This window comes from Echinococcus granulosus (assembly GCF_000524195.1).
Source record: "Echinococcus granulosus chromosome Unknown EG_S00034, whole genome shotgun sequence".
Taxonomy (NCBI): Eukaryota; Metazoa; Platyhelminthes; class Cestoda; order Cyclophyllidea; family Taeniidae; genus Echinococcus; species Echinococcus granulosus.
In genome coordinates this window covers 551,663-575,835 of record NW_020170414.1, presented here as the reverse complement: position 1 = coordinate 575,835, position 24,173 = coordinate 551,663, and the positions used below count along the sequence as shown (strand labels likewise).

Below are 24,173 nucleotides of genomic sequence, written 5' to 3'. Positions count from 1 at the left end.
CCCACCCGAAATACACCGCAAGTTTCACCATCCATGGAGAAGGACACATTTCGAGTGGTGAAAGCGCTCTCACCTGCAAACCACCTCGTTCGCGACGCACAACTGCGTACCCACCCGGTGACCGTTCACCACAGCAAGATGCGACCCTACAAAGGGAAACCACCGGTTGGATATGAAGACAGGAAACCACCGGATGGCGAATTAGAAGCCAACTCATAAGTATTAGCACCGGGGATTGTGTTGAAAGGACGAGGGGACTATGTAATACTTGTATTGTTTCAATGGACCTTTCATAGAAGAAGCTGGCAGTCGAGTCGAACCTCATGACTGAGGAGCGGTCAACATCCCCCAAGCCAGAGAAGAGTCCTGTGTCCAAATTCCCCACAACCCAACCCAGTGGTGGTTAAACAAACTGCCCAGCTACTCCTAGCCTTACCAACATTACGCAATCCATCAAAGAATAAGGAATACCAGTGCAAGGTTGTTGAGATGGGACCAATTTTCCCTACCCACCTACAAAATCCCATGGGTCCACGTGTATTCTCGTGAATAAATGTTTTTAAGGTAAATAAAGTGAGCAGAATCACGAATCCTTACTGCGTAGACACTCCATTTACAAACAATAAGAGGGAAAGTACATACAGTAGTTCATAAACAATTTCTGTCTATTCAGCATCCATGACTTCATTGCCCTTTTCTGTTAAATCAACACCTTCATCTGCCGATGCGTACTCATTATCGTCGGCGTCATCATCACCAGCATCAGTATTCGCTTCGTACCCTTTAGATATCAAGATATCCTCCGTATCTCTCCAACTACCACCAAAGTCCACTCGGAAGGGCGTAGAGGGACTTACAACAGCCACTGGGCAGAAATCGTTGTACGCATTGGCTTTTGGAAGCCCTATGAAGGACACAGACTGCATAATACAGGATATCCAAAGTGCTCACCAGGGCAACTGCATATCCACTCAACATCACTGCAAAAACTAAAATCACTTAAGCTAAAAGAAAATAATATATCGAAGTTCAGTATTTTTCAGCTAAAAAGACGTGAAGGTGAGTAGGAACCTAATGAATTAGTCAACAACTATTCAACAATTGGAAAAACTAACTTTTTAAAACATTGTCATCAAATTCTTGAAGCGGGAAATCAGTTTCATCAATGGCAATAATAGCCGGTTTCGATGGCTCGGCTATCGGAGCAGCACTTTCTGGTGGGAGTGTATGGTGCGCCAATTTCCCCCTAAGAAATAAGAAACAATATAAGGGCTGGATTTGGAAAAATTACAGCTTAAAATGCAGAAAATAGGTTCAAAAAACAGACATGACACAAAGTGAAGGAAGAAGAATTATTCAACCACATGCCCCGAGGCGAATCCCGCTAACTGCCAAAATTTTTCCTAATTCAGTGATGAACTAGTTGTTCCATCTCACAAATGCGAGTTCAACAAGGAAGTTGAATCCCGTTGAATTAATATTATAAAACGTGTGTATTTAAAAAGTCAGATATTTGGAAAATGCTATGGACAGGATAAAAAGTAGACCAGCAGGACGCAGATAGTAGTAGTTCACGTTGCAATTTTAAAATCTATGCATGTTCAACCAAGTAACATGAAGAACTAGAACCGAAAATGTTTACAAAGGAGAGTTTAACCGTTCAAAATACGGAACACGTCTTGGAAGGGACTTATAACAAAATGGGAAAGAACTCACGTAATCCAATCTGACAAAAGTGCACGCGCAGAACCCTTAATATCGGGAACGCCACCTTTCCGTAACCGACCCAGCCGATGCGCTAATTTACAAAGGAAATCGGTGGTGCTGTCATATTCGCCAATGGAGTAATGCACCATGATCTGACGCTTAGGACACCAGGCCAAGATGGCTGAGACAGCAGTTTCTGGTGCTTCAACACTCTCCGGCTACAAATATAAGTAGGAGATGATACAAGCTTCAAATCTGATATTGGTGTCATCATATGCGTATAATGAAGTAATGTTTCTGCAAAAAAACCGGCCCACACACCTTTTTACAATTCCGAAGAACCAGTTCGCAGGGGTCTTCCCGTTTGGACAGTACAATTCCTGGTGAGTCGATCAGATTTATCTTATTATCAATTTTGTACAGCTGGCATTGTTTCGTAAGACCGGGGACGCAACTGCTATGGGCAACTTTGCGACAAACAAGGGTATTAATAACTGCACTCTTCCCAGTATTGGGTAATCCCACAAGGCCGACAGTTAGATTGCCGCCGTTATGACGACATATGTTTCCCAACAGAACCATCAAACCGTCCACTCCCAAACCGCTAAATAAAAAGTAGAGATAAGGAAATACCAGTACCTTTTCACAGTAGGATTCGTATTTCGAGGTATTTTGCCTTTAATGTTCCCCAATCTGTTGGACTTTTCTTGCGTATTCGACTTGAAAGGCATAATCGTGTACCACTTACGGAAGTAGTTTAACCACTGCTGCACAACTCCACGGGGAACAAGATCTCATTATATTAGGTTATCAGGAAGCGGTCGTACCAATCTTGTTTAAAAGTAAAACTAGTTTTTTCCCAGCAGCCAAAACTTCGTTTTCTGCGTCAATACTTCTAGTACCAAGTGGATCCCGAGCATCCAAAACCTCTATAACAACGTCAGCCTTATTGATTACATGAGCGAATTGTTTAGAAAAGCTGACATTGACAACTTTTTTCTTTGGCTTTTCTGTACTGCTCTCAAGTTTCTTAGCATGCTGCAATAAAGCTAACCGCCTCTCCGACTCGAGCTATTACATGATAGATGCCATAAAGTTTTCGTACCTTCTTGGTTTCCTTAATGTGTTCCAATATTTGCTCCTTAAAAGGTAGTGAATTTGGGATACCAGGGTCCTTTCCTGTACCAGTAAATGTAGCTATTGAGGTTACTTTTAAAAAGCTTTGGATTCTTCTTCCTCTCTTTTCTAACTTTGCGATGATGCTCACGAACTTTCCTCAGGATTTTGTATCTCTTATGACACGTAATACGCTTGCTCTTGACCTCTACGAAAATCAGTACAAGGGGACCTTACTTCGACAGCTTTTCACCATCACTATGCACGTGGAGGCACAAGTCGACCTGGTGTGTTTTTGTTTCAACCGCCGAAGTTCAAAAAAGGAAAACAACCGAAACAGTAAAGTTGTCATAGCTGAAAATTGGTTTTTGGTAATGTTATACAGGGGCACCACTAAACTTTCATCAAATCATGTAGAGTAAAAGTAAAGGCGAAAGGCTTCTTACCAAACACGCTTGCAAAGTGGGTTGGAGTTTACTAAAAAGAAACATATTTCCTACATATATTGTGTCCAAAACGCTACTGTTACCCTGAGCTGTTACAATGGTAATCTGGCAATCTTCAGGCCAGATTATGGGTATGACAATTCTACATTGTAGTTTTTTCTATCTCATGCACAAATCAACGTCATAGCAATTTAATTTTAAGTTTAAAACGTGTATTTCCCTTAAAATACATCTTATTGTAACACTTCAAGTCAGTTTAAAGTCATGATAAGCCAAACTAAGATGGCGGAGCACATACTACTAACGTGTAGTATAGGATGTTATAAGCATAGAATGAAATTCCTAGCGCAAAGCTGAAGGAGAACCTGTGGTCTCCTGTACCTACGTGGTCAAGTACAATTAAACCAAACGTCACAGTACTACATATTCCTTCCCTCTAATTGGGCATCGTCTCCATCGATCCCCTTAGTAAATCTCAAGTGTCGGTCATCCTAACGCAGTCGGTGCCCTAAAGATCACCCTCCAACAGTCAATGCCAGTCATAGAGAGCGGCATTTGATCCCTGCATTGCTGGTGGATATCGGTAGTCGTGCCATATTTAAAGTTATGTTTTATTTTTAAGCTGTACTTGGGAAGGGATATGTACTAACTTCATACAACTCAAGATTGGACAATGGTCTTCGACAAGGGGATACGGTATAACAAATAATGGTCGTAATAAATTGGCCTTACAGCAGTGCTCTTGTATAGACTACGAGCTTCAAAATGGTTTTGTAGGACTAGCACTTCATACATATTCTCGTGTTTTCATTTTAGTGCTGTTCACTTATGCATTTCGGTTACATTCGGTGTCGCTTGTTCATGTAGTTAACACCATAATGCAGGTGCCCCAATGTTTACTGGCCTTCTCGCAGAACATAAGAATGGAATCTTCGTAGGTTCACTTATTCTTGGCAGACTTCCTCCTCCTTTAATATTAAAGTTTAGCATTCAACCATAGAAGACAATATAGTTATCCTTTTAAATGCAGTTTCCCCGTCATTGCCCTAAGTATTACGCCTCAAGTATTCTCCAAGGTTGTTACAAGCCAGAAGAGTTGGGAGGTTACTGGTATGGCTCGGAGGCCACGCCACAGAGGGGAAGTACACCCTCTGGAGGCCTTTCTAAGGCCTTTATTTGGAGCGGTATTTGACCCAGCCATTTTGTTCTCTTGACCCATGGTCTACTGCGAAGAATACTCTTCCTTTATTTTAGCACATGATATTTCCTGGCCGTTATTTAGCATATTTTCAGACAAAACCATTATGTATTTCATTATGGTTAATGAATATTTGTACTGGTCTAATGACAGATCTAAGTACCACTTTAGTTCTTGTTAAACAAAAGCATTAATGATTGAGTGCTTGAACACCTTCCCTTTTAAAAGTGGCAAAGGTGAGATTGCAATTTTTCCTAAATAAACTACAACAGCGGACTAGTGGTATCAATCCATCCACTGTTTGATGAAACCTGTTCAAAGTGGATGACGTTAGCCGCACCGGTTTTATTAAAAAGACGCGATCAAGTGCATGCACAGAAGTAGGGCTATTATTAATACTAAATCATTAAAATTATCTATATAGCGGAATCGCCTTACCTAGCTGCTCAATTAAGACTTTAGTGAAAGAATTGTGGTGGTGAGCCTCAAGGTGCCTCTGCACTTCTTTTATTTGTGGTCCAAATGTCCATATATACGCAGCTACAGGGAAATGCTTATTTAAATATGATTTTAGACCATTTTACACCTGACATCGTCAGACAGGAAAAAAATATGCGGAATATTTCGTAACGTTTATTCATTTGTCACATATGAATATTCCAGGAAAACTCATTTTATTACTGAGTATGTACTCTTCCTGCCGGAAACGCACTTTATCGTCGGTCGTGTAGGCTCGACCGCACTCTCAATTGACGGAATGTTGACACCGGTTGTGAATAGACTTTGAAAAATGTAGTTCACTCTCTCCGCGGGTATGCACGGGAGGAGACATTCCACAATCCAGGGATGTCGTTGACACTTCTCCCGGAATTCCTGCACCGACACATGTGAGGTGATGGTGCAGTTCAATTTTTCACATAAAAAGTTAGCTGTATCCCTTGCCGGTTCGTCGGGATCAATCTCCGCATTCTGGGCAGAGATTGATGTATCAAAAGAATCCTGCAATAGCCGTCTTATCTCCACTGTCTTTCTCAAAAATCCATCCGAATCTATGTCCATCGCATAAAAGGCCAATTCCGCTCTATCGTCTATTGTTCCTCTTAGCATGATAGAAAGTGTACGGACGAAAGCGGAAGGAGAAATGTATCGTTTGGTCGTTGATAGTGGGCCATTGTTCATTTTTGTTGATGCTCTACATATACCATCTAACGAAAATAAGTTGGTAATTCCCAGAGTACTGTACAAGAAGCCCTTCATCTCCTCATTTGAAATTTCACGCATTTTTAGGCCCGTTAATTGAAGATACATATGTAAGATAATGCTCAATTCAGTTTTATCAAAATAAACACTAGGGGCTCCAAGAACCTTTTTGATGACTCTATGTATGGCATTCTTATTTTTTGCGGTTACTTCATCACAGGTGGATTGGCGGAACACGTCAGATACGTCGGCATTCTTGATGACATCACGAACGAAAATTTGTGGAGAAACGCGTTTTCGACGCTTACATGTGGAGAGAGTTCGTGGAGCGGTAAATGCCGGTAAATCTAGCGTTAATTTGACTGGGCGTTGGTGGATGGGTTTGAATATGGGGTCGCCTGACAAAAGGGACACGGGTCTCCCTTCCCCCAGCATGACCTCGGCCACACGTGCAGGGACATGTGAAGGGAATCGATGCGGGGTCATGCCCTACTTCCAGGTGGCAATGCTACTTACATAACCAGTTGGTTGAATTTTGTCCTAGTTTTTGGCCTTGAATGTGATGTTTCTACCGTGATTTCGCGGCAAAGTCTTTTTGCATCGTCTTTAGTTTTGATATGATTGATAGAGGTCAGTGCGATTTCAGTGAACACAACGCTTGTCACATAGCATGCGATCAACGAAACTTAATGATGTATGGTAAAAGTGATTCTCAGGTGGACCATTACTCTTTGTTATGCTAATAACTTTCGCAGAAAAGCGAGATAGCGACATGTAATATGAAGAAGCACGACCACTATCTAAAATACCGCCCTGGAACAGTTACAAGTGCTGGTGAGGAGACGCGAAACAGCGATAATCAAGGAGGAATGACCGAACCAAATTGCAGATCTCATTGTCAATCATCCAGCTATGAGGTCGAATTCACAGATCGTTTCCAGAATCGGGCTTAAAGATTTTCCTTACGGTGTTCCGTTTAAGTACCCTTTCCGATTAGGCCTTCACGTTTTTCCTTTGTTCTAGGTTGGCTTTCTAGAAAGACAAAGCCCTTACAATGTGATTAAGTCATAGCATGATTGCATTTTCAGCTTTCAGTGAAATGAGAATTCTTTAAATTTTTTTTGAAAAAGGAAATCTTGGGAACAATTTGAGAACATAACTAATAAAGAGGGGATTTTTGCTGAAAACTAAATAGGCCAGGAACTACCTTACAAGTAATTTAGTTTCTGGTGTTGCATAGGAAATTGTGCCGCCATCACTCACAGATACTACTTGTAAAAAAGACAAATGGCTCAATGTTCTGACGATTTTCGAAACCACCAGCACCATGAAAACAAAGAATACAATAATGATGTCCGTGGAAATCACTCGACTCCTGGTACCATTGAACGGAATTAGTGGAGGGCGTCTAGTTCCTTGCCCTACAGTTACACCTCACTGCGTAGATATAACAGTGGAATTTTGCATTTGCACTACCTTAGCTATATTTAACGCTAAGGCAGTGTCATCTTGTCATGTGACGAGTGAAATCTTGTTTGGTCTGTTACCTGGATTGAACGTGATGGTGTGGTAACTAATAAAAGTGGTCTCATTACCAGAAACTAATTCTGTACTGCCGTTCAGGTGTTGAGTCAGGCTAAAACAGAGAGGCTGAGCCACAAAAGTAAGTAGACTCTATTCCTCTGAGGAAATGGTTTTTGTGGAGAGGAGCATTCGGCCAACTGTGTGCTTGGACCATTGGTAGTCCTCACACCAGCACAAACCACGGTCACTGACCCTGTCAGCTCGTACGTGCGTCTGTATCATATCGCTTTACCACAACCGGTCATTCACCAATCTCAAGCGCCCCGATTGGCTGTCTCAAGAGGTGGCAAAGCCGATACGTATGGCTCCCCATGCCGCAGGCTCTCTGCAAGGTCCGTCCGTTTCATCCCTCACCGTTTCAGTATGTCTTCATTGATTTATATGGCTGACATTTCTTGTGTCGAATTTGACGATGTACTGCTCGGTTTTGCTAAACAGCATGATCATCGTCCAAAACGTATTCTAAATAGTTACATAAAATAATTGCCAAAGGATATCAAGTAGCAAAGATGTGCAAATTGGATCAACGGTAACTTGATTTTCTAGATTAATTTAGATACAAACCAGTTAGAAGTAAACCGTTCGCGTTAAGCAGGGATAAAAGCTCCTCTTTCATCCCCAGTCGCCTTAGTTGCGAATACTCGTGACCAATCTTCCTGAAAGTGGTGGTTTGGGTAGTGATTCATCGGTGCAATAGAAAGAAGCTTTAATCAAATCTGAGCGATGCATTCGACTGCTTCATAATTCTGCTTAATCAAATCCCATACAACAAAGTTGACGGATCGGCAGAAGCATCAAATTCCATCCGTAAAACGGATAAGATTGAATAAGACTCACCACTTTCAAGAAATGCTTTGAAGTGGCGGGTTCAAAACAGGTTGAAGGTGGTAAAGAACTCACTAAAGGGTAGTGCGCTGCGAGATTGAGACCTATCCACTTTTTTTAATACACGGACATTAACAATTACATGCATTTTACGTCCTCACATATTGAAGTATGCTGTTGCAGTGAGCTGTACCGAAAATTCTATCCTTGTTGGTCATCTAGTATGGCTGCCTGTCTACCTTTTTATTTGTGTGTCCTGTTCGCCTCTCTGTCTGTCCGTACGTGCAGATTACTCGGTTTGGGACAAGTAAAACAAGCGCTATTAAACGAAATTGGTTGTATGAAGCAACAAGTAAAAATCTAGTGCATTTATTTTGGCAGTTACCACCGAAGGTCAATTTCTTATCCCGTCATTTATGCGGTCATAAGCATTAATTGTAGAAACAAAGTTTGTAAATAAAGTAGAGTTAATTAACTAACCTCCTTTAAAAAAACTGTACACCAGCTCTTTATTTCAATCCTTCCCCCAAAAGGGCTCACCATAATTGTCATAAATGCCACTGGGGTTAGTAAAAGATGTTAATTTCGTCATTAGTTTGTATTGAAAAAAAGGGACCCACTGCCTAACTGCAGAAGGGGATAGCATTTGAAAAACTGAAATGCATCCGAATGATATCTGTGCCCCATCAGTTGTTCGTGTATGTTTAGGCAATTAAATATGATGTCTCGCCTTCAGTAGTATCCAAAATCTCACCTATAGGGCTAGATGACTGAGTGATTGGAAGGAAAATAACGCGTTTATTTGCTAAATTTCGGTTTCGGTTACGCGGGCACTTAAGGCTCCGCTATTTTACTTTCGCTCGGCTGCTTGGCCTCAGGGGCATGCTAGTGTCCTCTTAGCACTTCTGTAAGTCGGCAAATCAATTTATATTCCAGTGTTATGCACTACATTGGTCCCAGCAGAAGGCGAACCCGATCCTAAGGGACGACTGCCTTGACCTCTTTTACCGAATGCTAAATCCTAACTTGGGGGAAGAAGGGTGTATGCTGCAAATGGGAGAATCAATGACGACCCATAACAGAGGGGCTCAAAATGCCATCTACCTTGGGAAACAACCCAAGTCTCGCCTTCTGCAGGAATGCGATTAACGACTGAAATAGTACTAGCCATGGTCATGGACCATCTAAGAAAGTTTGCTGTCTACGGTGCCCGTGTGAAGTTGTACACTAGGTGAACGCGCGATACCTCCTTCACTTCTCTATTAGCTGATTAGAATCCAGATAGATAGATGTGGCTGGACAGCACCAAAGTGAGAAGAAAATGACAAGGAGAAATGGATGCGGAACTTTATTTCCATGAAACTATTGTTAACTTCTTCCGTACTGAATGTCTCGCCTTTTTGGACAGTGATAGTAGGACAGGCAATAAAGATATGAGAGGGCGGGCACATTTCCCCTTCGCCAATGCTGCTGCCAAACAGGCCAAAATTTTGAATCTACCAGAATGGCCAAGTAAGATAAACGACTATGTAGTAAGATATCTTCTCTGATGCATTTGAATTGACAACTGATGCAGTTGGTTCGTGGATGTTTTTCTCATAGCATCTACTGCATTGCGAAGGCCAACGCGGAAGGTTACCCAAGGCAATCGACAAGGACGCCACTTAAAAGCAGGGGGAGGACTTGTTATGCTTTTTAATTCCTAACTTTTCGTTTTAGTTAAGCGGGGACTGAGATCACCTCCATTAAGCTTCTCTTGGACGGTATGGCCTTCGGGCATATTCAATTTACGTTCCACGCCTATTCTGATGGTTAAAAGACTGTTAAGAAGAGAAATGTCATCTACCAGATGGGATTACTTTTACTTGAGGCTGATGGATCATCTCGCTAAGTTATGGGACTGTGGGAGTCTGTGAATCACCAAAACATAAAGTGACTTGCCTCATAAACCCGGTTTTCATGCTCACTATAAGGATCGCTGGAATATGGTAATCCCTGAGGTGACTTCTTAAAACAGAAGCATTGACTCTGGCAATGCTTCCATTAGGAACCGGCGTGCCTGACACATTTCAGTCAAATAAATGAATGAATAGTGAAACCATTACAATGGTTAATAAAGAAAATTTCATTAGATGCGTTGCAGGGCCCCAAGTCTGTCCTAGAGACACTACAAGCGATGATGTAGGAGCAGACTATGTGCAGTCGACGTATAGAAGTGCTACGAGGTAAAACGCCTGGCCCGGAGGCCGTGCTTCCCAGTGGAAGTTCAATGGTGCAGTCCTAAGTGCCCATGCAACCAAAACTCGAGAGTTAAACAAGCAATTAAAGCATTACAGTGTAGGGTAAAGTTTAAGCCATTTTGAAATTGTCTACCTGTTGGTTTAAAATATGCAGCTTTAAATCACATAAGAAACGTAAATGAATGTAATTAAGTTGTCCATAAGTCCACTTAGGAAGGAAAGAAATGCATTATTTCGTATTAATTCATCAAATAAAAGTATTTAACAAGCTAGTAATCATTGAAGGATGTTATCTGTCCCTCGTCTTTTGAAATTTCCCAACTTCGTTCAAATGAATGCCTAAATATGCGTCTTTAAGATACGGCTCTCTTTTTCCTTTCTCCTTCTTCCAATAGTTAAAATGAAATTCACATGAACCTCTCTTCCTTTGCCTGGTGACTAAATCATTTTAGGTGTGTAATCTCATCCATGTCAGCTATTAGCAAACAAGTAACAAGAAGTGTACGCTTTTTGACACTCCACCCACGCAGCTCAGCAGATAGGTGGGTTTGTACCGAGGGACGCGAAAGAATGCATGACGCTGAAGTAGAGTTTAGAACATCAGGGAGAGGCGATGTGGTATTTTCTGCAAAAGTATATGAGATGGTGAGAGACTTTTAAAGTCAAGCAGCAGAAATGAAAAGTTCCACATTTATCGATGTAAACTACTTAAGCGCCTTGGTAGATACCTGATATTGCGAAGAAAATGAGATATGGTGGACAAATGTTGGAGTGGTTATAAATTGGAGCTCCATTCCTACAACATTTTAATTAAACCCTGATTAAAATTTGGGCTTCTGAGAGTGGAACCCAAAATTAAAGCTGTCATCCGTTTGAGAGAAGCATTGCCTTCAGAGGGAAGTTATGAATTGCATACTTAACATCCACAACGTCTGACAGGAAGCACAAGACTGACGGTATGCGTGTCATCCCTTCATCCATGTGGACAAAGTAATCTCTTCGTAAACAGTTCAGTCGACCCTCCGGCCACCTTCTAACATATTTCAGGCACTTTGGCATGGTTGTAAAACGCGAGCAAACTTGAACTTAAGAACATTTAAAAGGGACGCAAGTTTTAAGCGAGCGCCTTACAGATTGGAGGGCGGAAAGCTTGTCCAACGGACTGCTATGCTCTGGCGAACTATATGGAGGATCATTTTAAAGCCACTTGCGTTGAGTTAATCAAAAGTGTCATCCAACAGTTCTGCAAGTATAAATGTATCCATTAAAACCGGTCTAGCAATCACGGGGGTTTCTGCAATTCCTGCTAATGGCTCACTCCCACGACTCCTTTTAAGCTATCAAGACTTGATGAATCCATACGATTAATTATATCCATGTTTTGCAAAACATTATACCCCTCATTCTGCCGATTGTTATACCTGACACTGTTCTTCGCCCTTGTATTCATATTTTGTTTCCACGGTATGAAAGCAAGACATTCTCAGAAAAGGTTTATTGAAGTTAATGGATGCCATTTGAAGAACTTTTTTAAATTATAAAGTAGAAGTTTTCATTGAATTCACCACATTACGCAGGTCAAAAAAGCAAGAGTAAAAAAAAGAAAATGAGTATCATGACATTCACTACACCCTCCACAGCTGTGGTTCATCCAGAGCTGTGACATCCACAGGAGGCGTTGGATTTCCAGCAGACACCCAACTGCTAAAATTAGTGCCAGAAGCGGATGGAGGGAAGTGGTTTAGTAATGCACAAGTCGTTTAATACATCCTCAGTAGAGAGAACTGACATCTAAGTCTAACGGATCCTTCTGAGTGGATCCAACTTTCCGCCCAAAGTACAATGCTTCTGCTGCTTGACTACTGCCACTTTTTGGGTTGTGCAGCATTGAAATACTGAATAAGGGAATTCGTTTAAGCCGCGCCTTAGGTCCGTAAAATTGTGCGCATTCATAGATTTGATGGTACTTTGGAATATGAACAAGACCTTCAGCAGAATTATCGAACTTTGAATGCCTTGGTGCCGTCAAATGGAGTCGACAACCTATGCTTTTCACCAAAGCTACTGCATTCTTTCTATTTGGATTGTCTCATTTTTAGCCACTTGTGTAAATGGCACCTCGGAATGAAATATTCAGTAAGAACTAGGGACTTCATCATCTTGATACTCAAATGGCCTTTTAGACTGCCAAATTCAGAGTAGTACGCATAAAGGGCTCGAGCTCCAAGAGACAAAATTTACATAAGGCATTTACGATTCTCCGTAAGTCTCCTTTGTACATTTTGGGCCATTTCTCGACTGTATGGTAGTATTTCCGCATGTCAGGAATTATTTTATCTCTTGACATCAGTGGTAGCTGTGGAAGAAGGTAATCAGATTTAGTTACCTTGTCCGCAGTAGGATGTCGAGTGAGATGATCGAAATGTGGAGTGAACAGATAATTGCAGTTTTGCATACCGGAAGAATCTAGGGGAACATTTCGTCTTTAAATTGTCTTGACCGAGGTTTTCATCAATGATTTACAAGGCTTAATGGTGAATGGAAATCCCGGAATTCGCATCGGACAAATAGGCGTGAAGTCTTTTAGCAGCTTGATACATAGTTGGAGAGGAAAATTCCATCTCCCACTGATGCATGTCAAGGTGATTTGCCCCCTCGCGAGCATTGATGCCGATGCAAGGAAGAAGGAGAGGAGCTGCGATGTCATCAAGAAGGAGTGCTGCTTTCACTGAACCACCAGTTTAGTGCAGGTCAGAGTTTAGATTAGATCATATCTAACAAGATCAGATCAGTATATGCGGGTTTCATGCACCAGTTCATTCACCAAACACCGATTCCGTCCATTTCGGTCAATTCATCTTCCAAATCCAGACTATCTATACTACACAATCAGTGATTGTACACATTTTCCTCCAACGTATGAGCCAATCCGCCCAAAATAGCCGCTTTCAGGTAAATGCTTGACACATGTAGCATATTCCCCATTTTCCATGATAGCACTTCCTCCACAGTACTGCAAAAGTACAGCCTACACCAATTCTAAGCATAATGCAATCTAGCACTTTTAAAAATCCCATTTTTTAATTATTTACAATAGGACTTCCACACTGGCGCCAACCTCATAATGAAAGCCAATGTGACCTTAACTGATAAAGGATCACATGAAACCCAATTATGTTTACCAACGAAAGAAGTTCATTAGAAATCCTCTTAAGTAATTCATTAATCACTTAAAAAGTAATAAATTGTTTAACTTTAGAGAGGTGCACTCATCCTTTTGCCTAGTTGTGGGGCTTGCAAAGGTCATACGCTTCTTTATTAACTAACACACCCTTGGGAATCATAGAGTGCATATACCCCTCCATTAATTGAAGCAGCCCTCACCCTCAAGTAGGTAAGCAAGTAGGCAAGTATGTAGGCTGTAGAGCAAGCCGTAAAATCTGTGAGGCAAACATAAACCATGGGGATAAATCTGTAGAACGCTAGAAATTACGCATTGCAAGTCCGCATCGTCAAACTGAGCAGTGAAAAGAATAAGCTCTCCTGTGGTTATGCAATGGGCACTTTGGAATAGTTGACTTACACAAGGTAAATAGTGTCACGAATGTTTGATGGCATGAAAGCGTTGTGGGTATTTAGCCAAAGTTGGCCTGAGAATAGAAATGTGCAATGCGTTAACGGACATCAGTGAGATTGACTTTTAGCAAATTTGGATGTCTCCAACATACTGCTCGCCTTTCTGAAATACACACGACCTGGAGTCTGTCAGACAACTGGACTAATTGTTTTGCTGTACCTGGACGGGGGCATAAAATCTGATAAAATGTATGCCACCTCGACTCCATTATTTGGCTAAAATATATTTAACCTAGGTACACTAGGCTCTGAGTTACAAGGAGTTGATCCATTTGTTCATTTGCCCTTTCGTTCGTCTACACTCCCCTCCCATGTACTTACTTAAGCAGACTGGCACAATTGCACAGCCGTGCAACTGAAGGACCTCACCACGCAACTCTGCAGACAACAGCATCGAGTATCGAGTATGGGCTGTAGGTCTCCGTCTGCCTAAAGGTAGTTAAAACATCAGTTTGATGTCTTCATTATAAAAGATGTATCAGCAACTGACAATCAAATGTTTGCTTTATCTGCAGTATATTTCTTACGAGTAAAGAAGCAAACAGTGTCCCATCGCTAACCTGCTTCTCCACACGTCACCCAAATTCGTATCCACAGTGCTCAAAAATCTACATGGGTATTCCGCTTCTCTGTAACGGAAAAGTAACATCTACTTTTAAAGCGCTTGTCTTTTGCTTTGCACGAAACTTTTGATTCGCATATCTACATAGTTACAACAGCCTACTGTGTGCTTACCAGCCAGTAGGTGCAACACTGAAATCAAGTCAAATAGTGTTGTGGAATGCACTGATGGATTCAGAACTCGCAGTAGATAAAGCTCATCCAATACTTTTCACAGATGAACCATTCTAGGGTTGGGGAAGGGTGGTGTCCGACCGTAGGATAAACATGGGGGCTGATAATTTCGAAACTGACTTTAAAGCAAATACTCACTGATGGGATTAGTTAGCTACAATTTGTGCTACTTTTGTCCCTCTGCCTTTGGTATTCGGTACCTTAATAGCCTCGTAAATATTTAAGCACATTTTCTACTCTCAGTGGAATGGGGAAGGGAGTAGAAAATGACTGACTGATTGGGTAGGTGTGACTTACGCCCCACGAGGCAAGAAGCGAAGAGCAAACACCCACCCACGTGTGGGTGGACTGAAAGCTGTTGTAAATGGATGCAATCTTTATACGTGCACTACTTGATTCCTTAAAAGCACCCACTTGCCTAGCTCAGGAAAGTTAACAATCTCACGGTCGACTGGACAAAAGCATTAACAGTTTCTACCTTGACAGAAGAGGAAGCGTACTACGAGAGATTATCCACAACACATCACAGAGCCAACAATTCGGAGTTCACATGACTATGATATGATTTGGATAGAATTGCATCTGATTTCGACTTATCAACGTGTCTGAATTGTTCTATCGATATGGGTAGGATGTACACATGACCCAAACTGCATAACAGGCAGAAGTAAAGATGGTGTTAAACCAATACCTGTCCTGCTTACATGTCGGAGACGTGAGTGATAAGGGACTTATTTGTTTTTGTGGTTTTAATCCGCGGTATTCGTAAGCTCAAGCGCCACGCATTGTAATCTGTCTCAACACTCACCTAATTATTACTTTGGTGGTGGAAAATGAAGGCGAAATATATGCGATTGAGTAATTCCGACTCTGTATGCGTCATAGAAACCAAATTCACAGGTGATGGTCGAACTGTTGCATTTGACGGGTAACGCGTAATAGGTCCTGCGTCTAAATTCACAACAAAAATGTTTTCTTTTTAGTCCTTTTGAGTTGAATGGGATTCAGGTAAAATTACGACTATTTTTCTCGATCAAAACACTTGAATGAGTCCCACATTTACTTGTTACTTCATAACACGCCAGCTACGGTGATGTGAGTGAGATGTGATGCACACTCATTCAGATTGATGTGGGGAACAGGCCCAAGAGGTCGGCGTTGCCCACTTACTCCCTCTTTGGTAGTGAAATGGACTACGTCCAGTTGAATGATACGCTGAGTGAGGAAAAAAACGCTAGTACAGTTGCTGTTTATAGGTGGCTATTACCAAAGGCAGACATTACGTCGAATGCAAAGATTTGATGGTGTTTTCCAAGAAGACCGCGCTACTAGGAACAGGCATTTGGGAATATTTACTCACTAGTGCTTGGCTTATTGTACTCTATGATCGTAATACCTTCACGAATGCGCTTTTTAGACCCTGATTTATGGCATGATCAGCTGTTTAAGGTGTTCTTTAATCTGCCACATACCAATGTTCAGGGATGGTCAGTCAGTCAATCACTCACTCCACTTTAACATAATGGAGTAGAAAATCTCACCCAATAAAATTCCCAAAGGTTCTTTAGTAAGGATAAATGCAGCACCTTGCTCTGGTTTTACTTGGCAAAAGTAGACATTTGTGAGGGTTGTAATTTATGAAGCAACGGAACCTGTTGGAGATCCCAGTGTTAGTCAACTGAACTTTGCAGAGATTTAGCCGAAGGTATCCTGTATAGGTACATAGGGCCTGGGATTTTGCCTGTCGCATGACTTTACAGTCAGTTGAAAGGTTCTGCTACAAAGCCTTAGAAAATGGTGGTGTATATCGTGCTTTTTCGGAAATGAGGCTTTTCGATCAAAAAGCGATCGTGCACCTTTATAAGAATACTTTCATGAGAGGGGCTTTGAAGTTAGGCTGCAAGGATGATGTAGCGGTAGTCATCTTGGCATCTTGTAGAGTTTTATGGACCGAACCAGCTTGATAGGGGAATAACTCCGATGGGGATCCACTGATTGTTCCAGTTTGTTGAATTTCCATTTATGTCTGTCTTCTACTGAATACCTCTGCGATAGGATCTTCAGGGAGGTAAGTGTCCAAGCATGCTAACTGGAGTTAAAAACGGTGGTCGAAGCCCTTACTTAATCTACTATACCTTTTCCGTCAAGCTGACAGAGGAGCATGAAATGACTTTGGCCTGTCTACGCTCTATTATACTGTAATTGAGTAAAGGAGAAGCAGTACTTTTTGCTGGTCATGCCTAGTTAAATAGGCAAAAGTGGAAGAGAAAACAAAGCACAGGCGCACGCTCAGCCATGAATATTTTGGAAAGACTAGTGCCATGACAGAAAGGAGTCTGCTTTGCTATTGCAGTGTTGACCATTTTGCCTGTAAGGGCATAAGATTTACATTTAACTGTAGAATCTGCATTTCTGGGTCTATACAAGACAAACTTGTTCATCTCTTCACCCAGTAATTTGTTCTCGAAGGAAAGTTTTAAACATCCAACTTTTCTTCGAGGCCTCATCTGCTTAATTGACCTTGAAGAGGTAACTTTAGAGACCAGGTGACTAAACAGCCTCAAGTCACCTGACATTGTCAAATCGTCAATTGAGACTCTCGATAGGTTTCACCGCTTCATAAATTACAGCTCTCACGAATGTCAGCTTTTGCCAAGTAGAACTGGAGCAAAGCACTGCATTTATCCTTATTAAAGAACCCTAATCAGACAACTAAAGGCGTTCACTAAAGATGTGCAACCAAATGACCGAGATTTAAGCCTAGGACACGTTCTTTCCGCCTACAGGGCTTCAGTCCATACGCCAACGGGCGGGGTTCAGTTGTCCAGCAATTGAAGTCAGTGTGGGGTGTAATTGCCCACCTTATCCCACATGTTTGCGCCACTATGGTGTTTAGTTCCTTTAATTACCGAGTCGAATTTAAGCAGTACACTGGCTTGGACTACTGACGACTTTATCTAGTCTATGCAAGATGTCCTTTCAATTTCTTGATGATGTAAAAGGGATTAATATGCCTTATGAATCACACGGAATGAAGGAATGCCGACCCGGGCGCAATTGTTCGTGGCAGCTCCTCAGAACCAGCTGAATATTGAGGCACGAAGAGTACTGCAAGATATTAGGGTTTAGTGCTGTAGTTAAATGACCTTAGCTCTCTCTGGTAATTACAGATCTTAGTTCTTCAAATTCAAGCTACTCATCACAACAGCGTTATTCTCCGTAGAGTAGGCGTTTCTTCTTCTGACCTTGACACAGCACAGCGGTTTTATATGCGTCTAATTGAAATGAGTACAGTACTATAAAGTCATGAGACTCGTTGTTGTTAAATGTTCAGAATGCTGCCTTATCTCGGTGGGTGTTGAGTAGGCATTTAGTCACTTTATGAATGTGATCCCAACTGGACCACTATTCATCAATGCGTTGATTTGGCTTGAATCTGATAGCATTTTGGCCTAAAAGCAAGAATAAACGTCAGTTAAAATTTCACCCCCGTACTTCTACGAATTAGCATAGGGTACTAAAGAAGACAGGCAATGGTTCAAATGTGCCGTTTTGATGGTGCTTTTCAAGAGGATCGTTTTGCCAGGACGAGGCATGTAGCAAAAGTTCACTGCTCACCTCTAAATTACATTCTCATTACTTGCATTCCTTTCAACTTTTGCCCGTACTTCATCCATAAATGTTCTTTTTAGACCCTGACTGACGGTATGACCAGTCATTTGAGATTTTCTTTGATCTGTCACGTACAAAGGTCGAAGGATGCTCAGTCAGTTAGACATTCATTCAGGCATTCAAACAGTTGACTTTGATGCAACGGAAGGCAAAAAATTTAACTCAACATAGTTCCCAAAAGAATATTTTGATTTTTCGGTAGTCAGGTTGGGTGAGCAAACATCAAAATTCACCCATTTTAGTATGAGGTGAGAATAGCAGGTCCTTGCAAGCTCCCTTTATTTCCTTTTTATTGTTATTTTATTTCTATTCGAGTAAAATTAAATTTTATTCCTTGATACTAAATCTTTTTCATTGATTTCACGAAGATTTTTTTCAGTATCCCCGTTTTCTCGAAGCAAAAACTAGCCAGCTGCAGATGCGATCCACAGGAGGTGCTCGATTTGTCGCTAAGCCGAGCCCAACAAAGCCACCCGGCACTCCGTGTGTTAGCTGTAATATACATTCTAATTCGAGATTATCCATTATTAAGGGGTGAATTAACGAGTTACATACAAATCAGGGGTTTCTAAGTCATTCTAATTTAGCTGAAATAACTTTAGGAGACAACTTCTGAATGAAAACATCAGCAGTCGAATTAGCCCCCTAATTAATGCACAGAAGAGGACTGCTGTAGGTTGTTGTAGGAAAGACAGCCTTTTCTTAAATAATTGCATGTTACTTAAATACAAATCTCTAATTTTCCTTTCCCCAAATCGGAAACAGGGTTCGATTTAATATGCAAATAAATCTTATTTGCCAGTCTACTTAAGTGACTCTAAATTCTCCTCTAATTCTGTTAATCAGACCTTCCAGGTCGCATAAAGGTGGCCAATAAGTTTGCTCTGTAGAATACGAGTTGAGCCCAATCAGAAGAGAATGTGCCATACATTAGGGAGAGGAAGAAAGTGGACGCATGCAGCAACCGTGAGTATTAAGTTAACAAAAGGGAGCCACAAATCCTTTCAGACTCTTCGATAAGGCATTATTCACAATTAATCGAATGCTCAGTAATCGACTGTGGTGGATAGCGGATTATTAAAAAAAGAAAATTAGAAAAGTTCGTTGAAAAAATTAATCTAACGTCATTGAGCAGGGTGGCATATAAATTTCTTAATCAAAGGAAAAGACAGAGAAAATGGAGTCCAATAAGGGGTTGCAAAGTCTTAGGTGAGATTATGCTTGAATAAGTGTAGCAGAATAAGTGTCTGTGGCGTTCAGTAGGAATGGAGTCAACGGCGTGGCAGGGATGGTAAAATTAGCAGTGCCTTAAGTGCTTGAGTAACCAAACCGAAGAGTTAAACATAATGGAAGTATCTTGAGTAACATGGTTTGTCTGATCTAACATTTGACCTACAATCGTCTATTCCAAAAGGCTGAAATGTCTATGGGTTAAATTGAACTGTTGATCACTTTATGATCAGAGGAAGAAATAGACGCACGTAGCTTTAGGCAACAAATATCAAAAGAGAAAATGATGCCCTTCTCTCAACATTCATATAGTTACGGCATATATAATCATTCTCCATCCTCGATGTCATTTTTATGATAAATAAAGCTGCTTGTTAAGACAACTGCGTGATTAGGCCCACACATGTCTCCTTAAATAATAAGCTGGCGGGAGTTGGTGGGATGTCCATGTACTCGCTCACCTCTCGGCTACTTAAGCAGACGAGTGTGGTGGTGACCTTATTCCAACGACTTTAAAACGGACATGCTTAAAGTATGGAGAACCAAGTTTTTGCAAAATCTTGGGAGTCCGTTTTCAGAGCAAAGCACTTTCATTCACTTCAAGGACCAAAAATAACTGCATGGAGTTGTGGAATTTTTCCTATGATACTTTTCCAAGGTCTAATTTTCAGAACAAAGCACTTTCACCTACTTCATCAAGAAAAAAATTGTAACTGTACACCGCTTTCTATTATCTTTCATGATACTTCCCTAAGAGGTAAGGTTTATTGGCAATGAACATGCTAAACGGAAATGTTCTTTCGCATAAGCGCTTGTTGTTTCCCTTCTGTGAAGCCGACAAGTTTAATGTCTGCAAATTGGCATGATGAAACGCATACAATCTCAAAGAACTGTTTGTCACTTCAAGATTAATAGCAGTTAGGTGTTAGTTAAACTTTTCCGTTTCGTTATGCTGGTACTTAAGACTCCACCAGTGTGCATGTGCTGGGCGACATGGCCTTCGGGACAAGTTTAATGCTAAACCTTAACGTTACGTAAAACGGGGGCGGAGTGCAGATGGGTGAAACTCGGATGACCTTCTCAAAGAAGGGTTGAGAATAACGTCTACCTTCTATAACTACTCAAGTGTCATGTGCTGCAGGAATGCTATTAACAACTGAAGCGAGCGGCATCTGTCGTGGGCGTGAACCATATGAAAAAGTTTGTTGTATAGCTGCCTGCGTTATCTATATAAAATTAACTTAGTGAGCACGAGATACATAACTGGGCAGCACTTAAGTGGGAAGAAAGTAGCTGGGAGGAACAGGGGGCAAAACCATACGAGTTAGTCAGGACATCACCCTTCCCCCAATGCAATTTTTAAAAAGGACACCACTCCAAATCCAACAAAATTGCCATGAGGGACCAGTGAAGTTATAGTCAAAAATCCTCTCACCTGCCGTTTTTGTTTGTAAGGCACTGACTGCATTGTGGTGACTGACTCAGGAGGCCAGACAGAGGGATCGCAGGAGACAAAGCTCAAAAGGAGAGCATGTTATGTAATGCTCCGATTGTCTGTTTACCGCTGGGGTTTATATAACACAAACTAGTAAGGCCCTGCCATCGCACTTCTACTCAGTGTGATGACCTTTTGTGCATGCCAATAGACCCTCAGCTCTTCCGTACGTATGCAATATATTTTCGGTTCCAGTAATAAGACTTCTTCTGTTACTCAGGAGAGACTCGAAGAGCTGCATTAGAAATCAAAGGTCTGCACGATAACGCACTAAATTGTGCAATTTAAGGTTAAGTTTTGCAATGTCCTTATAAAGAAGAAAAACCGCTGTCAGTCAGAAATTAAATGCCACTTATTTGGTTTAAAATAAATAGCACAATTCACTGCACCGTGCAAATTGAATGGATACATTAGACCCCATGCTTAAGGGGTTTCTTGCTCTTTCGCTCTACCAAGCCGCCATCATTTTGTTATCACTATAACGAACAGCTGAACAACCTAAAATGCCAAGTTTTTTGGGTTGACTGTTTAACGTTAGGGAGGGGAAGAGATTTTTCTCAAGTTTGTAAACACCATAGCCTACTTCTACTGCTGTAGACTTTCCACAATAATCTCGTCCATAGGAGCAGAAATCATTCTTCCGAATTGTCGTAGTGTGGCATGCTAGACGCTGCATTTTCATCCAAGTTACTAGTCTAGCGATTATTTTGGGCTTAAGTCAGGATATGAGATCTCCTAATCAAGGGGATGGGCTCTTTCGCAGTAGGACCTATGATTATTTACGTGCCCAAGGGTGGTTTGTAAAAGGCTATTGTGAGTATGTAACACCTTCAAACGGTAAGGATATTCCACTGACTACCATAAAAAATGTACACTTCAGGCAAAAGGACACTCCAAGCTCCTCATTGTGGGGCATTTTACCGATTCTTATCGTGCTGGAGTGAATTTACAATAGAAGTAGTTTCAATGGAAACTGGGACTGGGACTGATTATTTGTTCCTTCACTCATTTATTTTATACTCTGGCAACATTTTTGCCTTCATCAGACAGGTCACAAGACGGACGTGACTACGAAGCAGCACTTCTCGCGTCCTTTTGGACAACAGACTCCAACTCCTGTAAAACCATAGCTAATTAGCATGACGTTTCTGGCACAATAAACTCGGTTTCAATGAGTAAAAGGCTACCATCTTGCTACATCACTTCAAATACACAGCGGTGGAAAGTCCAAACATCAAATAACCTTTACTTACCATAAGCAATTAATATTAAAACTTGAATAGAACAAGCTGCCCGAAAACTTCTCTAAATTTGGTCAAATTTTGACGGTAATTCTAAGTCTGATTGCCATATCTCCGACGGCATCATAGCCTACCATTAGTAGGACATTTTCACTGTTGCTAATTGAGATAGAGTGCTTCTATCCATGGAGTTTCTAAATATTCCCCACTTTTGTGAAGTAAATTTCACATCACCTACTTTGGAGAAGGCTGCCGTAGTCAGTAGTGAAGCGCGAGTTGAGGACGATGAACTCTTATAGTTCCGTAGGCAGCAAATTGGTAAGAAGGTCACCCTTATGTACTAATTAATTGGTTTTATGCTATTAGACAGCCAACAAATTTTGTGTAACACAAAAAAGAAAAAGTAAATTACTGTGCAGAAAGCTTCTTCAAATACTTTGCTTGCTAAAGTAATCACGACTGCAATCTGCCTCTCCTTTCTCGACGAGATACCAATTTGCCAATTCCACCTCCATAAAAAGGTTGCTTCTCTGGGAGAAAGAAAAAAACCACCCTAGCTACCTTCACTTGCGCTACCCTTAATTTCTCCATTCCTTATTCTCCTCCACGTGTGATTGTCTGCTCAAGTCGAAGGGAAAAGTGATTGTCCACACTCAGAGAGATGTGCTAAGCAAACGCTTAAGATTGGAGTGGATGAGGCATGGCCCGCCGTTTCCAGCCTATGTACTTTCTTTTAACACGTCTTGTGCCTATTCTAGTTGCTGTATTTCGTTTCTAAGAAGCTTGCACATCTTTGAGATCGAGTTGAAGTCGATTCATTAAGTGGGGAGGGACAAAATCAAAACTGGCACAATGGAACCAGAGTGCGGTGTTTTTCCAAAAATTTGGTGATTTCAATCTCGTTTAGACTTTTAAGCTACTTAATGACTGTTAATGTTGTGCTTCACCGCCTGATAAACCACTATCGCCATCGGCACTTAAATGTGCCTGAATGGATAAATATGCGTGGTTAAACCTTAATGGATATACCCTTCCACAAGGTTTGACGTTTATCTAGAGCACTTTAACTTGACAATTGTTTGTCCATTATCATCCGGTAGTAAATTTCTTTTTGGTATCCACCATCATCACCGCATTGTTAAAATGCATAGCACGATCCCGAAAGACAAGCGTAAGGGCAGCAATACTTTGAAAGAAAGCACACGTTTCAATTAAGCTCTTTGTTATTCAAATGAAATTGCTGTTTAATTCTAAAGGGAATAATATTGAGGGAAACAGGAAGAAGGCTTAATGAAACGGTTGAAAATTTGTGGACTACGATATCTTATTGAGAGGCTACTAAAATGCCATTTGTAGAATCTCGTATAAAACGTCAGGGATTAGTTCTGTATTAAAAAAGTATCTGAAAAGACGCAGTTTACGCAGTATAATTTGAAAAAAAAAACATAAGGTTTTTGAAGACACCTTTACCTGAGTTGATATAGTGTCTTTTATTTCAAGCTGAATCTGTCAATGGGGGATTTGAAGTCCATTACGTGATAGTTATCCCATCGGCTTCAAATCCTCAGAGGTAAAAAATAGTCTTAAAATGGATTACCTCATTATTCAAGCCATGGAACCGGTCAGCCAAAAGATTACCTTCCTGTTCGTTGAGTGGTAAGCTGTAGACCCTAACCTGAATTCCCAAGAGAAATTGGCTTTGGTATTTCATCAATCTCAAAATCTAATTACTGGAGGATAAAGTGAACATCAAACCTGTGCATAAGGCATGATCAAGAGTTTGATGCT

The 24,173-nt window shown here is 41.1% G+C and overlaps 3 protein-coding genes across 3 annotated transcripts in view; 1 reads left to right on the top strand and 2 right to left on the bottom strand. All coding sequences in view use genetic code 11, as the record gives it.

The window, feature by feature from the left end:
* Positions 1–665: 665 nt before the first annotated feature.
* EGR_05016 (Guanine nucleotide-binding protein) lies at positions 666–3,314 on the bottom strand (the record flags this gene model as incomplete). The annotated part of the gene is made up of 7 exons (XM_024494265.1): positions 666–920; positions 952–998; positions 1,116–1,246; positions 2,347–2,500; positions 2,535–2,778; positions 2,813–2,956; positions 3,270–3,314. 7 exons carry the CDS (start codon positions 3,312–3,314, stop codon positions 666–668), a joined length of 1,020 nt encoding a protein of 339 aa, XP_024351359.1.
* Positions 3,315–5,136: 1,822 nt separating this feature from the next.
* EGR_05015 (EF-hand calcium-binding domain-containing protein) lies at positions 5,137–6,102 on the bottom strand (the record flags this gene model as incomplete). The annotated part of the gene is made up of 1 exon (XM_024494264.1): positions 5,137–6,102. One exon carries the CDS (start codon positions 6,100–6,102, stop codon positions 5,137–5,139), a length of 966 nt encoding a protein of 321 aa, XP_024351358.1.
* A 16,568-nt stretch (positions 6,103–22,670) lies between these two features.
* Positions 22,671–24,173, top strand: part of EGR_05014 (hypothetical protein) — a gene marked incomplete at both ends in the record, with an annotated part of 12,403 nt that continues 10,900 nt past the window's right edge. Inside the window, 2 exons of the mRNA XM_024494263.1 lie at positions 22,671–22,703; positions 22,752–22,834. Of these exons, the coding sequence (XP_024351357.1) occupies positions 22,671–22,703; positions 22,752–22,834 (116 nt within the window). The remainder of the gene's footprint in view (positions 22,704–22,751; positions 22,835–24,173) is intronic.